The sequence below is a fragment of the Protomyctophum bolini genome (assembly GCF_963924005.1).
Source record: "Protomyctophum bolini genome assembly, chromosome: 7".
NCBI classification, from domain to species: domain Eukaryota; kingdom Metazoa; phylum Chordata; class Actinopteri; order Myctophiformes; family Myctophidae; genus Protomyctophum; species Protomyctophum bolini.
In genome coordinates this window covers 16,822,763-16,842,290 of record NC_137868.1, presented here as the reverse complement: position 1 = coordinate 16,842,290, position 19,528 = coordinate 16,822,763, and the positions used below count along the sequence as shown (strand labels likewise).

Below are 19,528 nucleotides of genomic sequence, written 5' to 3'. Positions count from 1 at the left end.
ATACTATCTTCCAAATAATTAAACCATAAATGCAGGCTTCTCATGTTCCAGAACCGCAAAGGTGGCTTTATATACTACTGTCCAGGAATGGTGTCCTTTGTCTTGTTTAAACGACCACAAACATCCAGCATTACAAAAGTAATTGTTTATTTTCAAACCATGACATATCAAGTCTAACAAACTTGTTTTGATTAAACACAATTAAACATCACACATGCATCACCTCTCCCGGCCACGCATCACTCTAGCCTCTGGGGTTTTTCCACCAGATACACCGAAAAGGAAATATACATTTGTGCTACAGTATGTAGGCATGGCTTGGCCAGTCCTGGCTCCTTGGGTAGTCGTTTCTCTTGCTCTCTCTGCACTCTCTCTGTCCCTGAAGTCGGTTATAAGAGTCTCTGAATCTGGTTTCTACAAAAAAGATCAGTCCAGGTCCCTGCGTGTCTCTGTGCCTGTCCAAGCAGAGGCCTGTGTGCTGGCTCTTGATTACCAGTGGCACCTCTAGCCGATGGTGACGCTGAAGCCACACTGGAACTTGTCCTTGCGGTGGTTGAGGAAGGCCGCCAGTGCCAGTGTGAGGGGCAGAGGCAATAGTTTCTTTTCTAAGGTTGCTCCTACAACCCAGTTACTGTCAAGCGTACCTACGACAGAAAAGGAAAGATGGTAAACGCACTGGAAACTGGTTAATCATACAACTAAACATTTGTCAATCTGTAGCAATGCACACACACAGTACCATAAACTTGTTATACAGTACTCTTATCATGTGTGTATACCTTTAAAAACAAGGTCGGCTTTGGGAAGGTCCAGCTGGTAGCCAAACGATGTTGTGGTGTCTTGCATCCTCGTGCTGGCCTCAAATTCAAGCCCTACTTGCAGCTAGTAGACATCAAATAGAATATGGAATGAAAATACTAAATACAGTACATCGTTTAAATTTAGTTAGAGTTCACACCTCCATGTTGGTAAAGAAGATGTCCTTACATTCACTAGGGACAGATGTGATGATTAACCCATTCTGGACGGGAACCCCTTTTGGTGTTTTAAGCATTGTGTTATTGAAAAATAGCAGATCTACGAGGGTGTAGATCTGCTATTTTTGAAAAATTGTGAAAATGTTTCGCAAATCTTTGAATATATATTCTTTCAGAGTCAACGTTTTTAACCCAAATATTTGCTTCTGGGGAGGGGATCTCTGGAACAACATATTTTGAGATGGGGGTCGGAGGCCAATTACAGATAATTCTGGTGGTCCTTGACATGAAGAAGGTTGAGCACCACTGACATAGAAACATAGGGTTTTTCAGAAAACTGTCAGGATTTAGAAGCACATTTTTAGAATCGTCGTCGGGTCTAAATGGGTTAACAGCAAACTCAAGACAACCACATGATAGCGAGATGTAACAAAGCTACCTACCTGGTCGTTGGCTTTGTGGTAGTATGTAGCATGAGCTCCAGCTCCACCAAGAGTTAATGTAGCAACAAAGTTATCACCTGGAGGGATCACACAGCAAAAACAATATTTAACAACAACCAATAGTGTTAAATAGCTACAAAGTCCAATAATTGCTGTAGAGTATTTTTTGTGGGGTTCTCTCTCCTGACTGGATAACATTGGTATGCTGACCTGAGCTGGAGTTCTTCCATCTGTCACACTCTAATGCTGATTTTGTGCCACTACTACAGTAGTTAAACCATGCAATTATTTTTAATGAATACAATGTAATTTTGTCCAATTTGTATGGTAAATACAATATATCTTATACAATTGGGATTGTTGTATTTTGTCTCCCTGCTCATTTATTGAGACATTTAGATTGTGTCAAAGGTCATGTCTCACCTAGACACAGGATCTGACACACATCTGATGGTGAAGATTACATTTAAACCCCCAAACTCTATTAGATTTACGGTACAACATTCTGCACTTGTGCAGGAAACCGGGTTCAAATCCGGGGTAGAATGAAGGACCGGAAAGTCTGGCGTGGCATTGTGAAATCCATGATCTCAAAGTCGAAAAATGATGAATGATGACATGGTGCAGCTTTAAGTCAACAACATGAACCTAACTATCAAGAGACAGGTGAATATTATTGTTCAAACAAGGAAAGACATATCACCACAAACAAAGTTAAGGTGTGTGAAAAAGTTCAAGATTTCCTTTGAATACCTAAAACTGCAAACAAGGGAGGCATGGTAACGGTTTATGAAGCGTTTAGTTTACGTCAATTTGAGCAATTGTTGGTAGATGCATACCGTAGCTGCACCCAGAGTTCTGGCATAACCCGATTGATTGTACAGATTCCTGGGACTGTAATGTCATCTATTCACTTTGTTAAACAATCTCCAATAATGTTACCGCTCCACTGCTCATGTGTGAATATGATGTTTTCATTTCCCTTTGATCTCGGGATGCGTTTTAAATACAGAAATAATGAACTGAAAAATACAAAAATACATTTGTTTTACTGGGGGTGGTGACAAGTTGGGACTTGGGCTTTGTTGGCCCTCAGTTAGCTACCACCTTGACCATAGGGTTCCTGGACAGAAGCGATACCACTAACCTTGATGGATAAAGTTGTGTGTGTGTGTGTGTGTGTGTGTGTGTGTGTGTGTGTGTGTGTATGTATATATATATATATATATATATATATATATCTTATTTTATTTTCTTTAATTTTCTCTGGAGACTTTCAAGCACCAAACAATGTGTCCATATTTGTATTTACTTTTGGTTCAATGTAGGTAATGGGTATATGTGTATAACCATGTCCTTTGTTCCACAACGTGTCTGAGCTGAGCTGTCTGTTTTTAGTTTAGTTTTTTCTGTCTTGTCTTTGTCATAAAATGTAAAAATCTATAAAAATATTGAAAAACAAAAAGTTGGGACTTGGGGAAAGCGCAACCTTGTCCAGCATTAGTGGACAACACAGCACATCACAGTCCACAGACATGGGAAGAGTCCAATCAACATTTATAGACCGGAGAGGCTTAGGCCCAGGCTACACACACTGTATATATGGACCTTTCAGCCACACGCAAACTGTGTTTTCAGCCACTCAAACGGAGGTTTTTGGAAACGGATAATTAAGTGAAGATTTGTGATCAATCATCAATCATCATCAATCAGTGGATCTGTGTAGTCATGCGAAAGGGAGCTTTTGAGAAACGATGATGTCACCGCTTATTAGCCCATATCATTTTTACTATAATTAGGTGAGAAATGCAGCTTGTGCATGCATGGAAACTACACAGATATCTATCCAATTGTTATCACTGTGAACAACTTTAAAACATATGTTGCATCAACTGCAGCGAGCAAAGGCTCTGCTCTGCTGCATCCAATAACTAGAAAATTCGCAATTTAAAAAAATTGCAGAGTGTGGTTGCCGCAGTGTCTTACATATGCCCCTCCCACTAATATTGCCAGCCAATTACCATTTCAAGTCACACGACACACGTTAGATCATGTGTAAGTAATTCGGAGGGGATTTAACCCCCAAAATTCATGTTTTTGCGACAAACGGTAAAGGGCCCCAGCACGAAAAGCTACTATACGGCCTGTTTTGAAGGCGAATATACAAAAGATATTTTGACACTACTTTTCTTTCACTTAAAGGAGGAAACTGATGACAAAAAGATACAAAAAGAGAGAACTATGACTCATTTCGACTTCATGTTGACATATCCGTGGTGCAGTAGATCATATCATGCATGGGGATGCGGTCCAGGCCCATTTAGACCTGAAGACATTTCTGCAAATGTCAGTTTTCTGAAAAGCCTATGTTTCCATGTCAGTCATTCTTAAAGTTTGTCATGTCAAGGACCCCAAAAATATATGTATTTGAAAATATGAAAATATGTTGTTCCAGGGACCCCCCATGAAGCAAAGATTGAGTTAAAAACGATCGCTCTGACAGAATATATATATTCAAAGATTTGCACCACATTTTCACGATAAAAAAAAAATAGCAGACCTACAAGCTCGTAGCGTGGCGCCTCGTTATGAGCTTGTAGATCTGCTATTTTTCAATAGCTAAAGTATAACATACATCTTATAACACCAATATACTACAGTACTATGCTGCATGAATAAACATACAATTTGATAGCATACAGTAGAATAGATCACCCAGGTTTTATGGTTTTTCAATACCCACACGTGTATGTATGTATAAGTGTTGCAACACTTAAAATGTAGAATATTAAATTTTAACGGTAATATCGTATATCGTATCGATATCGCAATATTTGGCATAAATACAGAGATTTGAAATACGGAAGTTTATGGAATGTATTGTAGTCGATAGGGCTCGCGTGAATACATGAACCACGTGACCGGGCTGTTTTCTGCCCTGTCAATGTCGCAACTCTGTCTATACTGTATGGCTCTGTTGTAATCCAAACGTACTAGTGTGTGGGAATAGGGATAGGGTGGCCTGGCTGGGTGTATGACTTGACTACCGCGGCCTGAATGATTCAGCCCTGCAGCCCTGCTGTGAGATATGATCTGGACAACAGATGTCAATTTGAAGTTGAGGATAACATTGACCACTTCTGTGTCTTAGTCATAGTTCTCTCTCCTTTCTTTTGTAATCTTTTTTGTCATCAGACGGACAGCTTGGTCATATACTTCTCTCTTTGTTGACGAAGTACATTTACTCAAATACTGTACTTAAGTACAATTTTGATGTATTTGTACTTTACTTGACTTTATTCAAATTTCCAATACATTTACATCTACTCCACTACATCTCAGAGCCAACATTTGTACTTTTACTCCACTACAATTATTTGAAAACTTTAGTTACTAGTTACTTTGGAGATTTACATTTTGATTAGAAAAACATACATTACTGTAACCACTTCAACCCTATATACATTTCGACCATTTGAAAATAGCTGATCTACAAGCTCACGATGTGTCGCGATGCATTGTGTGCGACCTCTCTTTTCTATTCAAATATGAATATAAAAAATTCGCAATTTAAAAAAATTGCAGAGTGTGGTTGCCGCAGTGGCTTACATATGCCCCTCCCACTAATATTGCCAGCCAATTACAATTTCAAGTCACACCTTAGATCATGTGTAAGTAATTCGGAGGGGATTTAACCCCCAAAATTCATGTTTTTGCTTTTAGAACTTGGTTGATTGAACCACCCCGGACATGTGATTCAAATTTGGGATGGATTGGACATTCCGTTCGTGATTTATGGCATTTTCTGTGATATAGGCCCCCCCTACTAACTTCGGACGACGATTACGGCCGAACGATACGCACTCAAAATTCTGCACTTCGTGTTTTAATTGGATGGGTCCAGAGATAACGTGTACAGATTTTTGTGAGATTTGGACAAAATATGTAGGAGGAAAAGCAAAAAGTGTGTTTTGGACAAAATTCTAAATGGCAGAAAATATATCATGGCGGAAATGGGCGTGGCCTATATGGGGAGATGCGTCATGACCCAAGGAATCCAAGGAAATAATTTTGATTTTAAGAGTTATAAGCCAAAATGTAAAGTTATAGCGCCACGATGAGGCCGACCGATAAAATTATAACATTATAGGTTAAATGATTTTAGTGATAATGTTGAAGTTTTGTAACTATAGTGATTACAGTCTCTGAGGAAAAAATACTTGAATGTGATTTTTCGCATTTTTCCATTGAAGTCAATGGGCTAATTTAATTCACTAATAAATTCATATCAATTAAACTATACAACATTTCTCTTAGCAAAGCACAATCACACGACTCCCGTCAATTTGACATATGGCTCAAGTGCGTACAGTCAAAACTGTGGGAGGTATAAAGCGCCAAACTTTGTCTTACTCCAGTAAAATAATAATAATAATAATAAAGTGTCTCAATTACAAGAGTCTGGTTGCCCTTTTAGGGCACACTAATAAATACATCAGCTTACTAGTCCAGTGCGGACTGGTGATTTCATTTGTATTGGTGCTGTGTGCGAAGCTTGAACAATATGTTAAATGCGGACCGCTACAGATAAACTGTAGTCTGTGGATATAGCATGGTCATGGAGGGGAGAGAGAGGGGGTGCAGAGAGAGAGAGGTGTGAATGGTGAGAAGAAAGTATACAGTGGGTCGCCGTGCGCATATGGCTCTCTCCTGTTTAGGTAATAAAGGGCGCACCCCTCGACTGCATTTGTCAGTGTGCCTGCATGCCGACAATGGGCTTGTGAACTTTTATTAGCCTACATTATAAGTTAACGTGACATGTATTAATGGGTGTAAAATGATTCAATGATTTACCAACATGCTGTAAAAGCACTACCTGCCAAATGTATGCAGATTATACAATCATTTATGTACCGGCTACAACCCCTGGTGAAGTAGCAGAGATACCAATCCAGGAAATGGAGGATGTGTCTCAATGGCTTAAAAGGAATCACCTAACTCTGAATCTAAAAAAGACAGTAGCAATGAACTTCTCAATAATGAGGCAAGAAAATTATGAATTGAACATTAAAATAGACCAAGAAGAATTTGATGAAGTCAGGGAATTCAAATTTCTGGGTGTCATTCTTGACTCAACTAAAATTTGATAAACACACCAAAAAGTTGAGCAATACTCTAAAAACAAACCTGAACTGCTTTAGACTAACCAGACAATATATACCACTGCACGCAGCCCAACTGTTTATGCAAGCCATGATTTTTTCCCATATCTCCTATGTTCTCCTGTATTACTGTCTGGGGCCAGGCCTCACAGTCAGTCATCAAACCATTCACATCACTTTATAAACAAGCACTCAAAATAATGGATACAAAAACCAATAAAATGGCATCATTGCATAGTTTTGACAGTTTTATTAAATTCTCTTTCATTAAGATAATTTTCTAATGTGTTCATGATCTTGCCCCAGCGGTACTCTGTCCTCAGATAAAAGGACCAGATAGACCAACTAGTAGGATCACAAGAGGATCCGCAGCCGGCAAACTCAAGGTAGCAAAGCGTAACACCACATTTGGTCAGTCTTCTTACTCAGTACAAGGGATATACCTGTGGAATGCCCCAACAACTGAAATAAAACGACAAACTCTGGTTGAAATCGGGCCAGAGGTGCGAACACTAATGTGTTAGGCACATTTTAAAACTGTTATTTTACTTGGATTAGATGTATTGGATGTATTAGTATTTGTATGTAAAAGATTGTTTTAGGTAGATGTTGTAAAGGATTGTTTTAAGTGGATGTATAGAACTATAGAAAGGCCTAACCAGGTACTGTGGTTGCAATGTATATGGGTTTGTAGCCACGGCTAATTTGCAACGGTTTCATGTTTTTACAACTTCATACATTGTTTTTTGTATTGTCCCTGTTAAATAAACGTATAAATAAATTATACACGTCGAAAATATAGCCACTCAAGCTCATAAGTGGTTGTGGACACTTCTATAGGTCTGACTCTGCTATTATTTTCTGTGCGGGACTTGCCAAGTCGCCAGAGCAATGGTAAAGTGTATAATTTTTTTATTATATGGAGAGAAAAGTCGAGTCGGGATTTGGAGATTTATGCACATAGTGTGACATGCTGACAGACAATGTACTCACAATGTAGGTGACTTTTAAAATGCGGTACTTATTCCTTCATTAAAAAAAATATGATTGGCACCTCAAGTGTAAATATAAAATCAAATATAATATAGCCTACAATTGAAACCGGCTACTGCAGTGATTTTATACTGCGTTCAATGCGTTTCTGCGTTTGTGTGTGGACTCGGATATCTCTGTCGTATGGGCAGGGATTTTTTCTAAAACGGAGGACGAAAATATCCGTTTTGCAAAAGATCCACATACGTGTAGCCTGGGCCTTAGTGTCAGGCTCAAGTTTGAATGCATTATTATGCACATAGCCTCTCTAACAGCCGATACAGTCAAAGGTTGTTGACATAGCCTAAAACCGAAATCTAGTGGCTTCAATAAATGTCTAATGGTGCACAAAGAAATACTGCGTATGCACACACTGAGCTCAGCCTGCAGCGATCTGATCTTCACATCTTATAAAGCCATAAACCCTAAGGCCATGCAAAATAATACTTTGGTCTCTGATTGGTTGTCATTTTTGGGCTGAGTAGGTAGGGAATTTACTTTAAATTCTTAGTATGAGGTATAAAGTACAGCAGCCTTGTGTTCATAAAACAGAAAGATTGGGTAAGACTGACGTTATGTATCTTTCACTGCTTCGTCTGAACAATTACTCAATGGCTCTGGTCTCAGCTACCGCGGTGGATATTTTGACATTCCGTTTTTATTTATTTTTAATTGTTGCCACTACACTGTTGCCACTAAAGCTGTTGAAACTACACAGGTTCATCTCGATGTTCTGGGCATCTTTGTAATGTTAGTGTAAGTAAAAAGCAGGTAAAAGAGTAACGTTTGAGGCAAACTAACATCAGTCACTCTACCGCTCACTGTAGTAGAAGAGATGCACCTGGTGAGGGTTTAAACCCGCAGCTACGTCGAGTCCACCTACAGGAAATTAATTCTCTCTCTCTCTATCTGAACAATAAATGAAACCATGGTTCCCCTCAGTGGGATTCGAACCCAGGAGGTACTGTATGGATTGAAAATCTATTGACTAATGAGCCATGCTACGAGCTGGGTGCCAGAAACCTTCTTATATCATGATGAGAAAGTCTATGACTTTGTATGGTTGAGTATGCCAATGGAACAAATGGAAAAATAAGTCAAAATCATCACGTATAATAGGATTTAAAAGGAATCATAATGCAGTGTCACAACTCGTTTCAGGCAATGGCTCTTTGATCAGAGGTGAACAAACTTCTAAGCTGGAGGTCTGATGGTGATCAGGAGTGATATTATAGTATTGTGTTGTTATATTTGGACACTTTGAAATACTTTCAACTGTAAAAAACTTTTTCAGACAGCTTTACTTGTCCAGTTATTTTCCTTCTTTTGCTTTTGTAGCAGATTGTTCTGAACAGATCTGTTTTTGATCTTTTCCTGCACCTTTTTCCACTGTAAATAAGACACGTTTGTCCGTGTACAGACATGTTGATGGTGCCGTGTCATTAGTCAGAAGGTTCATTGTTCCGAAATTACTATCCCTATCTCTAACCCTAACCTAAACCTAACCGCAAGCACGGGAGCAAACCTAAACCTAACCGCAAGCACGGGAGCAGTGCATGTTCGGACTAACGGGACTTCGGATCTATGGGTAGTTCCCATGTTGGTGACCCCTGAATCCGAGCACTCAAAAGATTTAAAGGAGAGGAAGGAAAGTAAAAGTTATAACAAAATATTCTGTAAAATGTTTTGACCAGTTAAGGTCTTCACCAGTTCTTGTAAATAAACAAGATCTGTAGTTTTCTTCCTCAATATCTTCCCCTCTGGGGTTTCCTACTTTCCACACATCATAATGTTGTTAGTTATGCTTCCCTGTTGCTTCCATCCGTTTCCCTGTTTCAACTATCCTTTTTGACTACTAAACTAGTGGCACAAAGACAGCATTACAAAAGATACAGTATTAAATTCTGCTAAACAGGAATCCTTCCTCACTCTATAAAACCATATTTTACATGTTTACACTGAGGGTGTGTACCAGTAGATCTTACCCGTGTACCTGCCCATAAGGGAGGTGACGGCTCCTTCCTCCCCAGGTCTCCTGTGGTAGACCAGCTCACCACCAAGAGCCAGTGCTGGTGTGATGGACTGGAGGTAGCGGCCAACCAAAATACCTGCAACGAACACATTGCAACTTCAGGACATATACAACCGCTCCATAACCAAAAAGGCCATTCAGATTTACAATGATTCCACCCACCCTCTTCGTTCTGAATTTGACTTGTTGCCATCAGGCAGGAGGCTTGGAGTCAAATTAGCTAAAAAGAAGGGTTACAAAACTTTGTTTGTGCCAACTGCTGTGGACATTTTAAATAAGAAAATGTTTAAATAGTTCACCACCTAATCCCCACAGCCCATGATCACTGTTGCTGCGTTAGTAGTTTATGTAATGTTTTTATTGTTGTGAACTGACTGCTGGTGTGCCGAAGACAAATTTCCATTTTATGTAAATGTAACACACTAGTGTAGTACGTTTGTCTCTTTTGCCTGCTTGGTTTTTCCTCGCTCTCATACCATTATTAGGCTTGGAACCTATCCTTCCCGAGCCATGTGGCCTGTTGTTCAGTCTCCTGATTCCAAATAGCCTGCCCTGTGGCTGCTTGATGTACATACAAGTACACCCCCTGGACATGATGTCGCAGGGACTTACCCCCAAGCCAACCCTTGATGCTGAGTGCCAAGCAGGGAGGCATTGGGTACCACTTTTATAGTCTTTTGGTATGACTTAGCCAAGGATTGACCACCAACCTCCCAGTATCAGGACAGACACTAACTACAAGGCCACTGAACTGGTCAACTATGTTTTGTCTTTAACTTTCATGATTGGTTTCTCACACTACCACCCTTTGGGGCGGCGGTGGCTCAGGGGTAGAGTGGCTGGATGGGAACCACAAGGTTGCCAGCTCGAACCCGGGCTCCCCCATAGTTAGTGTCGAAGTTCCCTGAGCAAGACACTGAGGTTGTGCAGGTAGGTGCCATGCATTGTTTCATGGGTGTGTGAATGGGTGAATGTAATGTAATGCACAATCTATGTATAGCGCCTTGGATAAAGGCGCTATATACAGTAAATGCACCATTTACCATTTTACCCTTGCAATTTGTGAATCAATGGCATGTTCGACATAACTATACCAGAGCCGACGAAGACATCAGGGTTTCCGAATGTTACAGCAGAAGTAAAGTCCTCCCCACGGTACTCCATGTCACACTGCCAGTTCACAAACTTATGTTGCTGAGTCTACAAATTGCAAAAAGGCACACATTACAATTTAGATGATATACTGTACACGTTTAACATTCTCTAAGAAACAAACATGTGCTTAGAATTGTTTGCATATTCCATTCGTTCTTCATATTATAATGAAAATGTATCTTAACTAGAAGAATAGCGGACTTGACACAGGGAAAAAAATGCCAATATTTTTCAGCCTTCTGTATACCTGCATGACTATTTTGGAGCGAACAGCGGTGGTGAGCTGGTGGATGATCTGTGCGTTCAGGCTGCCGGTGTTGTCCATATCTCCAACAATAACTGGGAACGACTGAGGGGAACCAAGGTTTCATTTATTTCTCAGTCAAAATAAACAAACAAAACCTAATAATAATGCAGTCATCTATATATTATCAGGTTGTGTTTGTTTTTTTCCAACAAAATATTAAAGAACACATGGGAACAAGGAGCTTTAAGGAGTGCTAAATGGACTGGTGGACCTACCTCTCCGGGTCCAGTCTGCTTGCTGCCTATGTAGGTGGAACCAAACCGATAGCCAGAATCCCCAAGGGTACTTAAGGTAACAGTATGACTTATCTATAAAGAAACGGGACACACAAATATGTTCAGCTGTAATCATAACATTTATATTGGAACTGCGTACACCAAAGTAGACACTAAAGGCCTGTACATAGTCCGTTTTGTTCCTTGCGTGGGGGAGTCAAACGGAAACAAAGAAACGCAATATTATTTTATACATGCATAGTCCTTGCGTTGCTTGCGTCGGATTATAAATCACTGTAATGTACTCGTCCACTAGATGGCAGCTGTGACACTATGAAGCTGTCCCAGAAAGCAACGCTGCATTTTCAGGAAGTGAATAGATCTGGTCTTTTTCCCCCCGTGCCGTTGTCGTTGTTGCAACTTGCAAGGGCTGATGGCATGGTTGGTTGTCAAAACTACACCAGTATTTATGCCATCAGAAACTGTGATGGAGAACTCCCGAGGAAGAAGATCAAGCAGAAGGTCTAACAACAATCATTAAGACAGGTGACAACCTTTAGAGTATATTATTTATAACTATTCTCTATGGTGACAGCAGATATGGCTAGTTAGCCATCTAGCTTTGGCTAGCCATCTTTATGGCGAAATACTAACAAACTCCTCACTGTCTGTATGTTGTGCCCTTTTATTCTCTTCCAGGCCTTTTTTAACTGTTGGTGGTTTCAAACGTTGCATGTACTGTACTGTATGTGTACTGTTGTAATAATAATAATGTAGTGTAAACGTTATGTATTTAACAAAAGCCTTATGACAATCATGACATCTTCTGACGGCGTCCTGAATTCTAAAATTATTTTTTTACAATGGAGTGGCTTCCCTCTTGTTTCAGGGGTAGGAGCAGAGCAGGAAACAAAACCTTTCTCTCTGCTGCCTCCAGGTGGGCAGGGTGTCCTCGACGTAAGGTACGCAACGCAAGCAATTTGGTTGCGTTGGCTCGGGAGCCGATCCCAACCTGGCGGATAACGTAACTGACAACGCAAGGGAGAATTTTTTTCACCCTCCGTTCTGTATGTATTCTTGCATCGATTACGTTCGACTCTGCAAGGCACTTAAGCCAGATAGATGAAAAGGATCATGTAATGATTTACTATGCTACAATGAACCATTTAATTGCAGCGTTTACATACAAGAACTGTTTCATAGCACATGATAGGGAATAGGGATTGAATGATCAACTGTTGCCTTCCATGAGGCGGTTTAGAGTCCCTAAAAACAGGCTAAAGAACCTGTTCTGCTTTTAAACCAAAATCGGTAAACCAAGAGGATATGTTCCATTGTTCTTGTTCCTGTCTGCTTCTGTGATTTGTGTCCTGTAATGTATCTTTTGTAATATATTGTATACATGTCTTGTCTGTATCTTGAACGGTGACGTCATGGACACAAAACACATTTCAGTGCAAGCTGACAATAAAGTCAAATGTAGCGAATGATCCCAATCCTGCGCCCGCCAATTACCAATAGTTTGAATTTGTCAAATGATCAGAATTAATGTTTTGACTGGCATGCGTGCCAATATTTTATGTGCCTCTCACACCGAGAACAAAATCAGAATGTTGTCGTTTTGTAGACTGGTTCAATGTCCCACCCACAGCCTTATTGGATTAGCTGAAAAACATGTACAATGACGCAGAAATAGCCAATCAACAATCCTCTATGTTCCAAGCAATAGTTACAACCCCACACTCCTCCTTCAAGGGGAACATAAAGGCTGTTTGTTCACCTCACCTCACACACACATGCAGGCATGTACACAAGGATAGGCTACACTACAGCACATGTATGGCACAGTGGCACACCCATACACCCGTAAAGCATGCATGTACTGTATTGTATAACACTCTCACGTGTCTGTCAATGCACACTCAAGTTACGATCACTTGATAACAAAACATTCCTCTCCTTTCCTCTCATGCAATCGATCTTTTGTCCATCCCTCATCTCACTCTCATGCATACAGTATGATATTCAAGCGCTTGTTGGGAGTTTTATACATCCAGAACAATAAATGACACATTTGTTACATAAAAGAAAAGTCCTGATGATGTAGCAGTCTGCTCTTCATGCTGACAGATTAAATAATTGAAATCAGATCTAATTTAAGAAAAAATAACCAATGAAAATTGTTCAATTAGATGATAAACTTACTCCATTCAGTCACATTCCATTTGTGATGTAATAATTTAAGCATATTTCAGTGTTTTGCCACTCAACCGTTTTGTTAACCAACACATGTCCAGTACACTGAGGCACTTATTACAAATTATGCTAAGGAGTGCGGGGTGCCTTGGACGTGTATAGGCGTCCTTACTCCTTAGGTCTTTTTTCTTGATTGGCCTTTCCTTCTGCAGCATAGGCCTACTCCTCATGTTTCGTGCATGTGCACTGACGTTCTTGTTTACGGCTCCATTAGAATGACTCATAACTCTAAATCTAGGGAGCTCTCCATGGTTTTTCCAAAAGGTCAATGTTCTGTCTTCATTTCTGACTTCAGGAAGCATCTCGTTTGGACTATAAACACTTTTAGAGAGACTTTAGATGTGACAGCGGGGGGGGGGGGGGAAGGCGGGGCTTTTCAGAGTAAAATCTGCATCATCTGCTGTTACTCTAGTGCCATTATTTAGAAGAATTCTCCAGCAAATATAGTGTTACACTGCATGAATGGGGAATGGGGATGAATGTGCAAGGTGCCCTGATCCCTGACTTGGCCAATACTGACACCTAGTGGTTATGGTAAGTCATTCAACACAAGCAAGAGAACTGGATCCATCACTGACCTGAAAGTGATTACTTAGACCCTTGTTGACCACTAACCGTGCTCCTTCCATTTGCATAGGGAAGACCTCTGGAAAGGAGAACAGAACAAAATTGGGCATATGAAGCAAACACTTCTTTAAACTGGATTGTATAGATTAAGTTTGTCAAACATTGGATTTACATTGCATTCAGCATTTTTTTCATATTTGGTTCCACTATATAATCCATCATGGTCTAAACATGATCACATAATATATATATATATATATATATATATACACACACACACACACATTAAAGTTATTGTTCCTGGACTAGTATCATTCCACAAATTCGCACTTTGCCATTAAGAAACTTGCAATACTTGTGCTTTTGAAGGTATAGTATAGACGCCTTAACAGACGACATCACACTGATAAGCAACAGCATACCGGCAGCACAAGAACCCTGCCTCTCATAAGATGCAATGGAAAAGTTCTAACTGCACTCATGTGTAAAAAAATGCACCATCAAACTTTCAGATGCTGTTTTTCTCCGAGTGTGGAGGAAGAATTAGGATTTTTATTGTGATCTCTCGCCCTTGAAATATATAATCCTTGGTTTCTGTTGTATTTGAACAATAATTCAAATCAGTTGTCCTAAAAACCTCCAGTCGCTGTCATAAGAACGGGAGGTGCGCTCATGAAGAGTCTGTTTGTCCATGGCTGCACGCGCACCTGCAACCCATCAAGTATAATTTATGCTTCGTCCCGCGATGGTATCTCGCACGCAGACCTCTACGCTCACAACAGTCACATCCGCGATGCAATGTGAGCTTGTATATCAGCTGTTCTCTGTGCGCAATACTGTTGCGCATTGAGTATAAATGTCTCCTAGGGTGCATCTCACTAGCAAACACACAAGAGGTTGAATGAACTGAAACCAGCGCTCCCCAAAACAGGTTTGGAGATCTGTTGGGAATTGATTACATGAAACAGTCACCCATGGGCCCAGTCCCAATGTTTGTAAACAAATAATTGGTCTATATAGGATGTTAACAACTTAGAAACCCACGTGCATTGTCCAACTGAAAGTGATGTCTGATTAAGCACTACGGTATTGACTGTTGAGCAAGGCCAAAATTATAATCTTTCTTGACAAGCATTTTCCAAGTTACAAGATGAAGTGGACTTTCTGAAAAGCAATTATGGAGAGCACATGAGAACAGTGAAGCAGAAACTAGTGAAAGTCACACTGACTGTCCCTGTATTGTAACCAGTGGTGTCATGGTGATTATTTTACTGGTACCACGGAACGTCGCACGCGTGTGCATTTGCGCATCGCAGCATGCACACAGAACAGCTGCATAGCTAAAGCCTATTGTTAAATAGTGTATGAGTTTTAGACACACAAACAAAACACAAAAGTAGACTTCAAATGGCCAGACAAACATCTTTACTGCACACTAGCGAAACTAAAAAGTTTGCTTTGGACGCCTGGACGGATTAATCTGTAACTGGTTATTTTTTACTAATATTCTTTATCCCACGATTTTGTAAGCCATTTTTCACCCCTGTGTCAATCATCTAATGTGATCCTGGGCTCTACACACCCTCCACCAACCTAGTCCCCATATATGGGGGACAAGGGGAGAGCAACGGACTTGAACTCATGCTTCCTTCATGCCTGAGTGTCCAAGTTGCTCCTTTACACGTGACAGGGGGGAGTTTCCCTGGTTGGACGTAGCGCGTGGAAGGAACACGTTATTCCAACCAGTTCCTTTCCCCTCCATCAGGCGCCCCGGCTGGTCAGGGGGAGGCAGTTTAGTGACCAGGATTACTGCATGTTTTTTGTGAGGGTACCTACCCTACCCTGTAACTGTTCTTTGATGGAGGAGAATACCACACAGCAGCAGTAGCCTACTGGAGCAAGCAGTCCACACTGCTGTAAGTCAAGTGTGCATGCTTACCGTGTATAGGCTACGTGCGCTCACAGTCACCGGTCAGGTATAAACAGTTAAAGCTGTTGTTATGCAAAGTAGTAGCCATTTGAATTTGGCACGGTAGGTGGGCGCCAGTAAACCTAGACCACTGGGTACTTATTTGTGCATCTTAGTGGTGACTTCTCTTGAATCTAGGGGGACGCGCTCTAGCGTGGACGCACCGTTGCACGTGCACCGTTCCGTCCCTGTGCGTGCACGTCAAATATTACTGGTACCACAGCGTGGTACTGCGTTCTACGAGCATGACACCACTGCCTGTAACAACCTAGAGTTCAGACCTGCAGTGTCTTAAAATCTACAGTATGTGCAGTCCAGTGGCGTATGCAGGAATTACATTATAAAAAACACTTGATTAATGAACTTAACTTAATGAAGAGAATATGCAAGTATAATCAATGTATGTATTTTTATTCTTAAAAAAAGAACAGTAGGCCTATGCAGAATTACAGATAAGGCATTTGCACATAATGCAGGAGGCAGCAGCACGACCCGTTAATAAAAACAAGTGCTTCCAAACTCCAACACTTTGGATTTTTATGAAACAAACGTTTTGCAGTTTGAAAGAGGATAATTCAAGCTTTCCCTACTGCAATGTTGGTGAGTTTAACGTTGTTGGGTTAAATGGAGGGTATTGCAAATCTAGACTCATCCCATTATCTGTGTTGCATGTATTAAGGGACTATCTTGGCTATAGCAATTTACAAAATGGCGAATGCAGAGGGATGCTAGTCTGACAACGTGGTAGTGTAACTTGCCGTACAATACTGGTCTTTTTAGCCTGCAATGTGCATAAGCTTTGTTTTGCATTTTTGTATTGGGTCATACACTTGGCCAATGATGGATTATGTACAGTACGTGGAGCCAAAACCTCGCCTCAACAAAACCTCACTTCACCAGGCTTTCCACCTCGGAAGAAAGCTCTCTGTTCCAAAAGTCCGGTCGGGAGCAGGCAGGAACAATCAAACGGAACTTCCTTTTCCCTCAAACCGGAAGCTCTCATAGCCTGTAGCTTTTATTGAGAAATCGGTTTGAGGGAAAGGGAAGTTCCGGAATATTGCTGACTACAAAACAATACTAACATGACGTAGCAATATCATCCGTTCCCGACCGGTTCATGAACCTGAATGGTGCCCACTGCCCAGGCTACCAAAATGTAGTTTAAAGTGAAAATGATTAAAGCAAAATCCTTCAACATTCCAGGCACACTTGTCCAGAGCAACTTACAACAAGATCTGACCTTTACATTTGCGGTGACACTCCTCATATGTGCCTGGGTTTGGAAGAGGGGGTTCAGCATCTGCAGGCTGGACTGAGCCAGATGTTGGAGGAGAAACTGGAGGCATGGTGAACCCTGCAGGGACAGACATCAGGCCTGGTCCCCCCAGGCCACTTCCGGCTGCAGCAGGGGCTGGGGCCGGGGCGCTGGCAGCCAACACACTGCCCATACTTTAAAAGGAAGGATATGACAGCAAAAGGAGGGGATTCATTGAGTCTGGGAGCTGCAGATCGGCCAAGGTCATCTAAAAGCCATCGGTAACACAAATTAACCTGCGGATGTGATTGGCACAGCACAGGTAATTAGTAGTCCTTTGCCTGGCCCTGGTTGTCCACTGCTTGTGCCAAGTTGCGTCAAAGTTACCGTACATTTAACTTCTAACTGGTTGCACATGAGTGATATCAACGCTAGCCAATTTACCGCTGGCTGCGAAGGATTCTTAATCGTACCCCCAGTCAATGAGAAAAGCATGATTCTATTTGTAGGCTAATTGTAAATGCCCTACTTTGTAGAGCACGTTCCAGAACAATTTTGACAGTTGTCACAAGTAACTATTCTGCCATTCAACTGGTTAACTAAAGAAGGCACACGCATATGTAGATTTTATCCAGCAGGTCTTAGCAGCAGCCAGCAGGTGTCAATTAGCCTACAGTAGCTAATGCAAGCTTAGCATGAAGGGCTATTTCGGCTAGCTAACTGGAGGAGACCATGAGTTCAGCTCAAAACTTCATTAATAGACTGGTACAAAAACATCGGGGCCTGCCCGAGTCATCGGTACATATTTATACAACTACAGTTTTTGTTATAGTTTATACTCACGCTGATTGTGACCGAGACCTAACTAGGCCTTGTCTGGTCTGAGAATGCCGAGGAGATAGGGACAGGGACCTATATCTTCCTTGAGCGCAGGTGTCGAACCGGCGGTCACTAGGGTGATGTCACCCCCTGACGTCCCGGTTGTGATGTCAGAGATGCACTACGTTCCTTCGTAACACTGATGTTCGTCAGTGCCCGGAGGTAATTCAATACCCGGCAACTGAACCAACCAAGTTCACAGCACCGTTCTGTCTGCCGAGGGCAGTGTTCGAGTCGTAGCCGCGATTGGTTACTGTACACTCAAATCAGGCTACAAGGTGTCCGCCTACCCTACCGTATCCGGTATTTTACAAAGCATACAGGCATTTCCGTCTGCGCTCCGTGGCATTGGAGTTAACACCTTTAAGAGTCAGTATATACTATATAATATACCTCGCGAGTCGCTTATGTTAACACCACTACCCAACATTCCAAGGACAGACCAGTGCCGTCGAGATGCTTAGTTGTGAGTGACATCACTGACAAATCCATGCATGACGTTTGTTCAAAGATGAGTAGCCTACATCATTTTGATCAGATCAGCTCAGCTGAGCAGCTCCTTCCAATTTATTGAAGTCCTAATTAACAATGCATGGATTTCCGAGGGAAAATAAAGGCTGCGATAAATAACTTCAGGCAGGCCTGGCAGGGTAAAGTGATATTTTATAACAAAAAAAAGTTAAGGTTAAAGCACTATTCTGATTGTAATCACTGTAGTGTTCAGTAACACGGGTCTCACATCTCTTTGGCTGTTTAATACAAATTTCAGACAATGAAAGTACTTCGAAAATTGGAACGGGAACACTATAAATTGATGTTTAAGCCAACAAAACAACGTAAAATATGTGCCATTTTTTACAAAGTAATCTGGTATAATATTACAGTTTTGGCAGAGTAATACCTTGTTACTCGGTAAAGTAATATTACTAGTAACTGCCCAACACGTCTAAGAGCTGGAGAGTCATCCTTTTTTACTGCCATACTACCATTTAACAAAATAATATCACATACCCCAACTTTCAACAGGACAGTCTGACATTTATAATACAACAGCATTGCATTTCCACTTTGGCTACAGTACTTTCTTGGCTATGGCAATTTGCAAAATGGTGATGCTAGTCTGACATGGTAGTGTCTACTTGCCTAAAATACTAGGCATTTTTTAACCTGCATAAGCTTTTTGTATCAGCAGAACACTATCAGAAGAGCCATTTAACAAAATAATCATATACCCTAACTTGATTCAACAAGACATTAAACAAAATATACAAAAGCAGAG

The 19,528-nt window shown here is 41.0% G+C and overlaps 1 protein-coding gene across 1 annotated transcript; it reads right to left on the bottom strand.

The window, feature by feature from the left end:
- Window positions 1-130: 130 nt before the first annotated feature.
- On the bottom strand, window positions 131-18,441 carry tomm40 (translocase of outer mitochondrial membrane 40 homolog (yeast)). Its single transcript, XM_080767890.1, has 10 exons — window positions 18,214-18,441; window positions 17,356-17,564; window positions 14,158-14,225; window positions 11,324-11,416; window positions 11,049-11,150; window positions 10,741-10,846; window positions 9,600-9,722; window positions 1,421-1,497; window positions 780-882; window positions 131-644 (listed from the first exon to the last, which is right to left on the bottom strand). Exons 2-10 carry the CDS (start codon window positions 17,561-17,563, stop codon window positions 505-507), a joined length of 1,020 nt encoding a protein of 339 aa, XP_080624016.1. The 5' UTR covers window position 17,564; window positions 18,214-18,441; the 3' UTR covers window positions 131-504.
- Window positions 18,442-19,528: the final 1,087 nt, after the last annotated feature.

Bases quoted from the DNA above. Each gene is read 5' to 3' on its own strand.
- tomm40 (XM_080767890.1), bottom strand. From the start codon at position 17,563: ATGGGCAGTGTGTTGGCTGCCAGCGCCCCGGCCCCAGCCCCTGCTGCA. The intron at 14,226-17,355 runs GTCAGATCTTGT...TCTCCTTTCCAG, and splicing joins GTGTCACCGCAAATGTAAAG to AGGTCTTCCCTATGCAAATG. The intron at 9,723-10,740 runs GTATAGTTATGT...TGTTCGTTGCAG, and splicing joins TGATGTCTTCGTCGGCTCTG to GTATTTTGGTTGGCCGCTAC.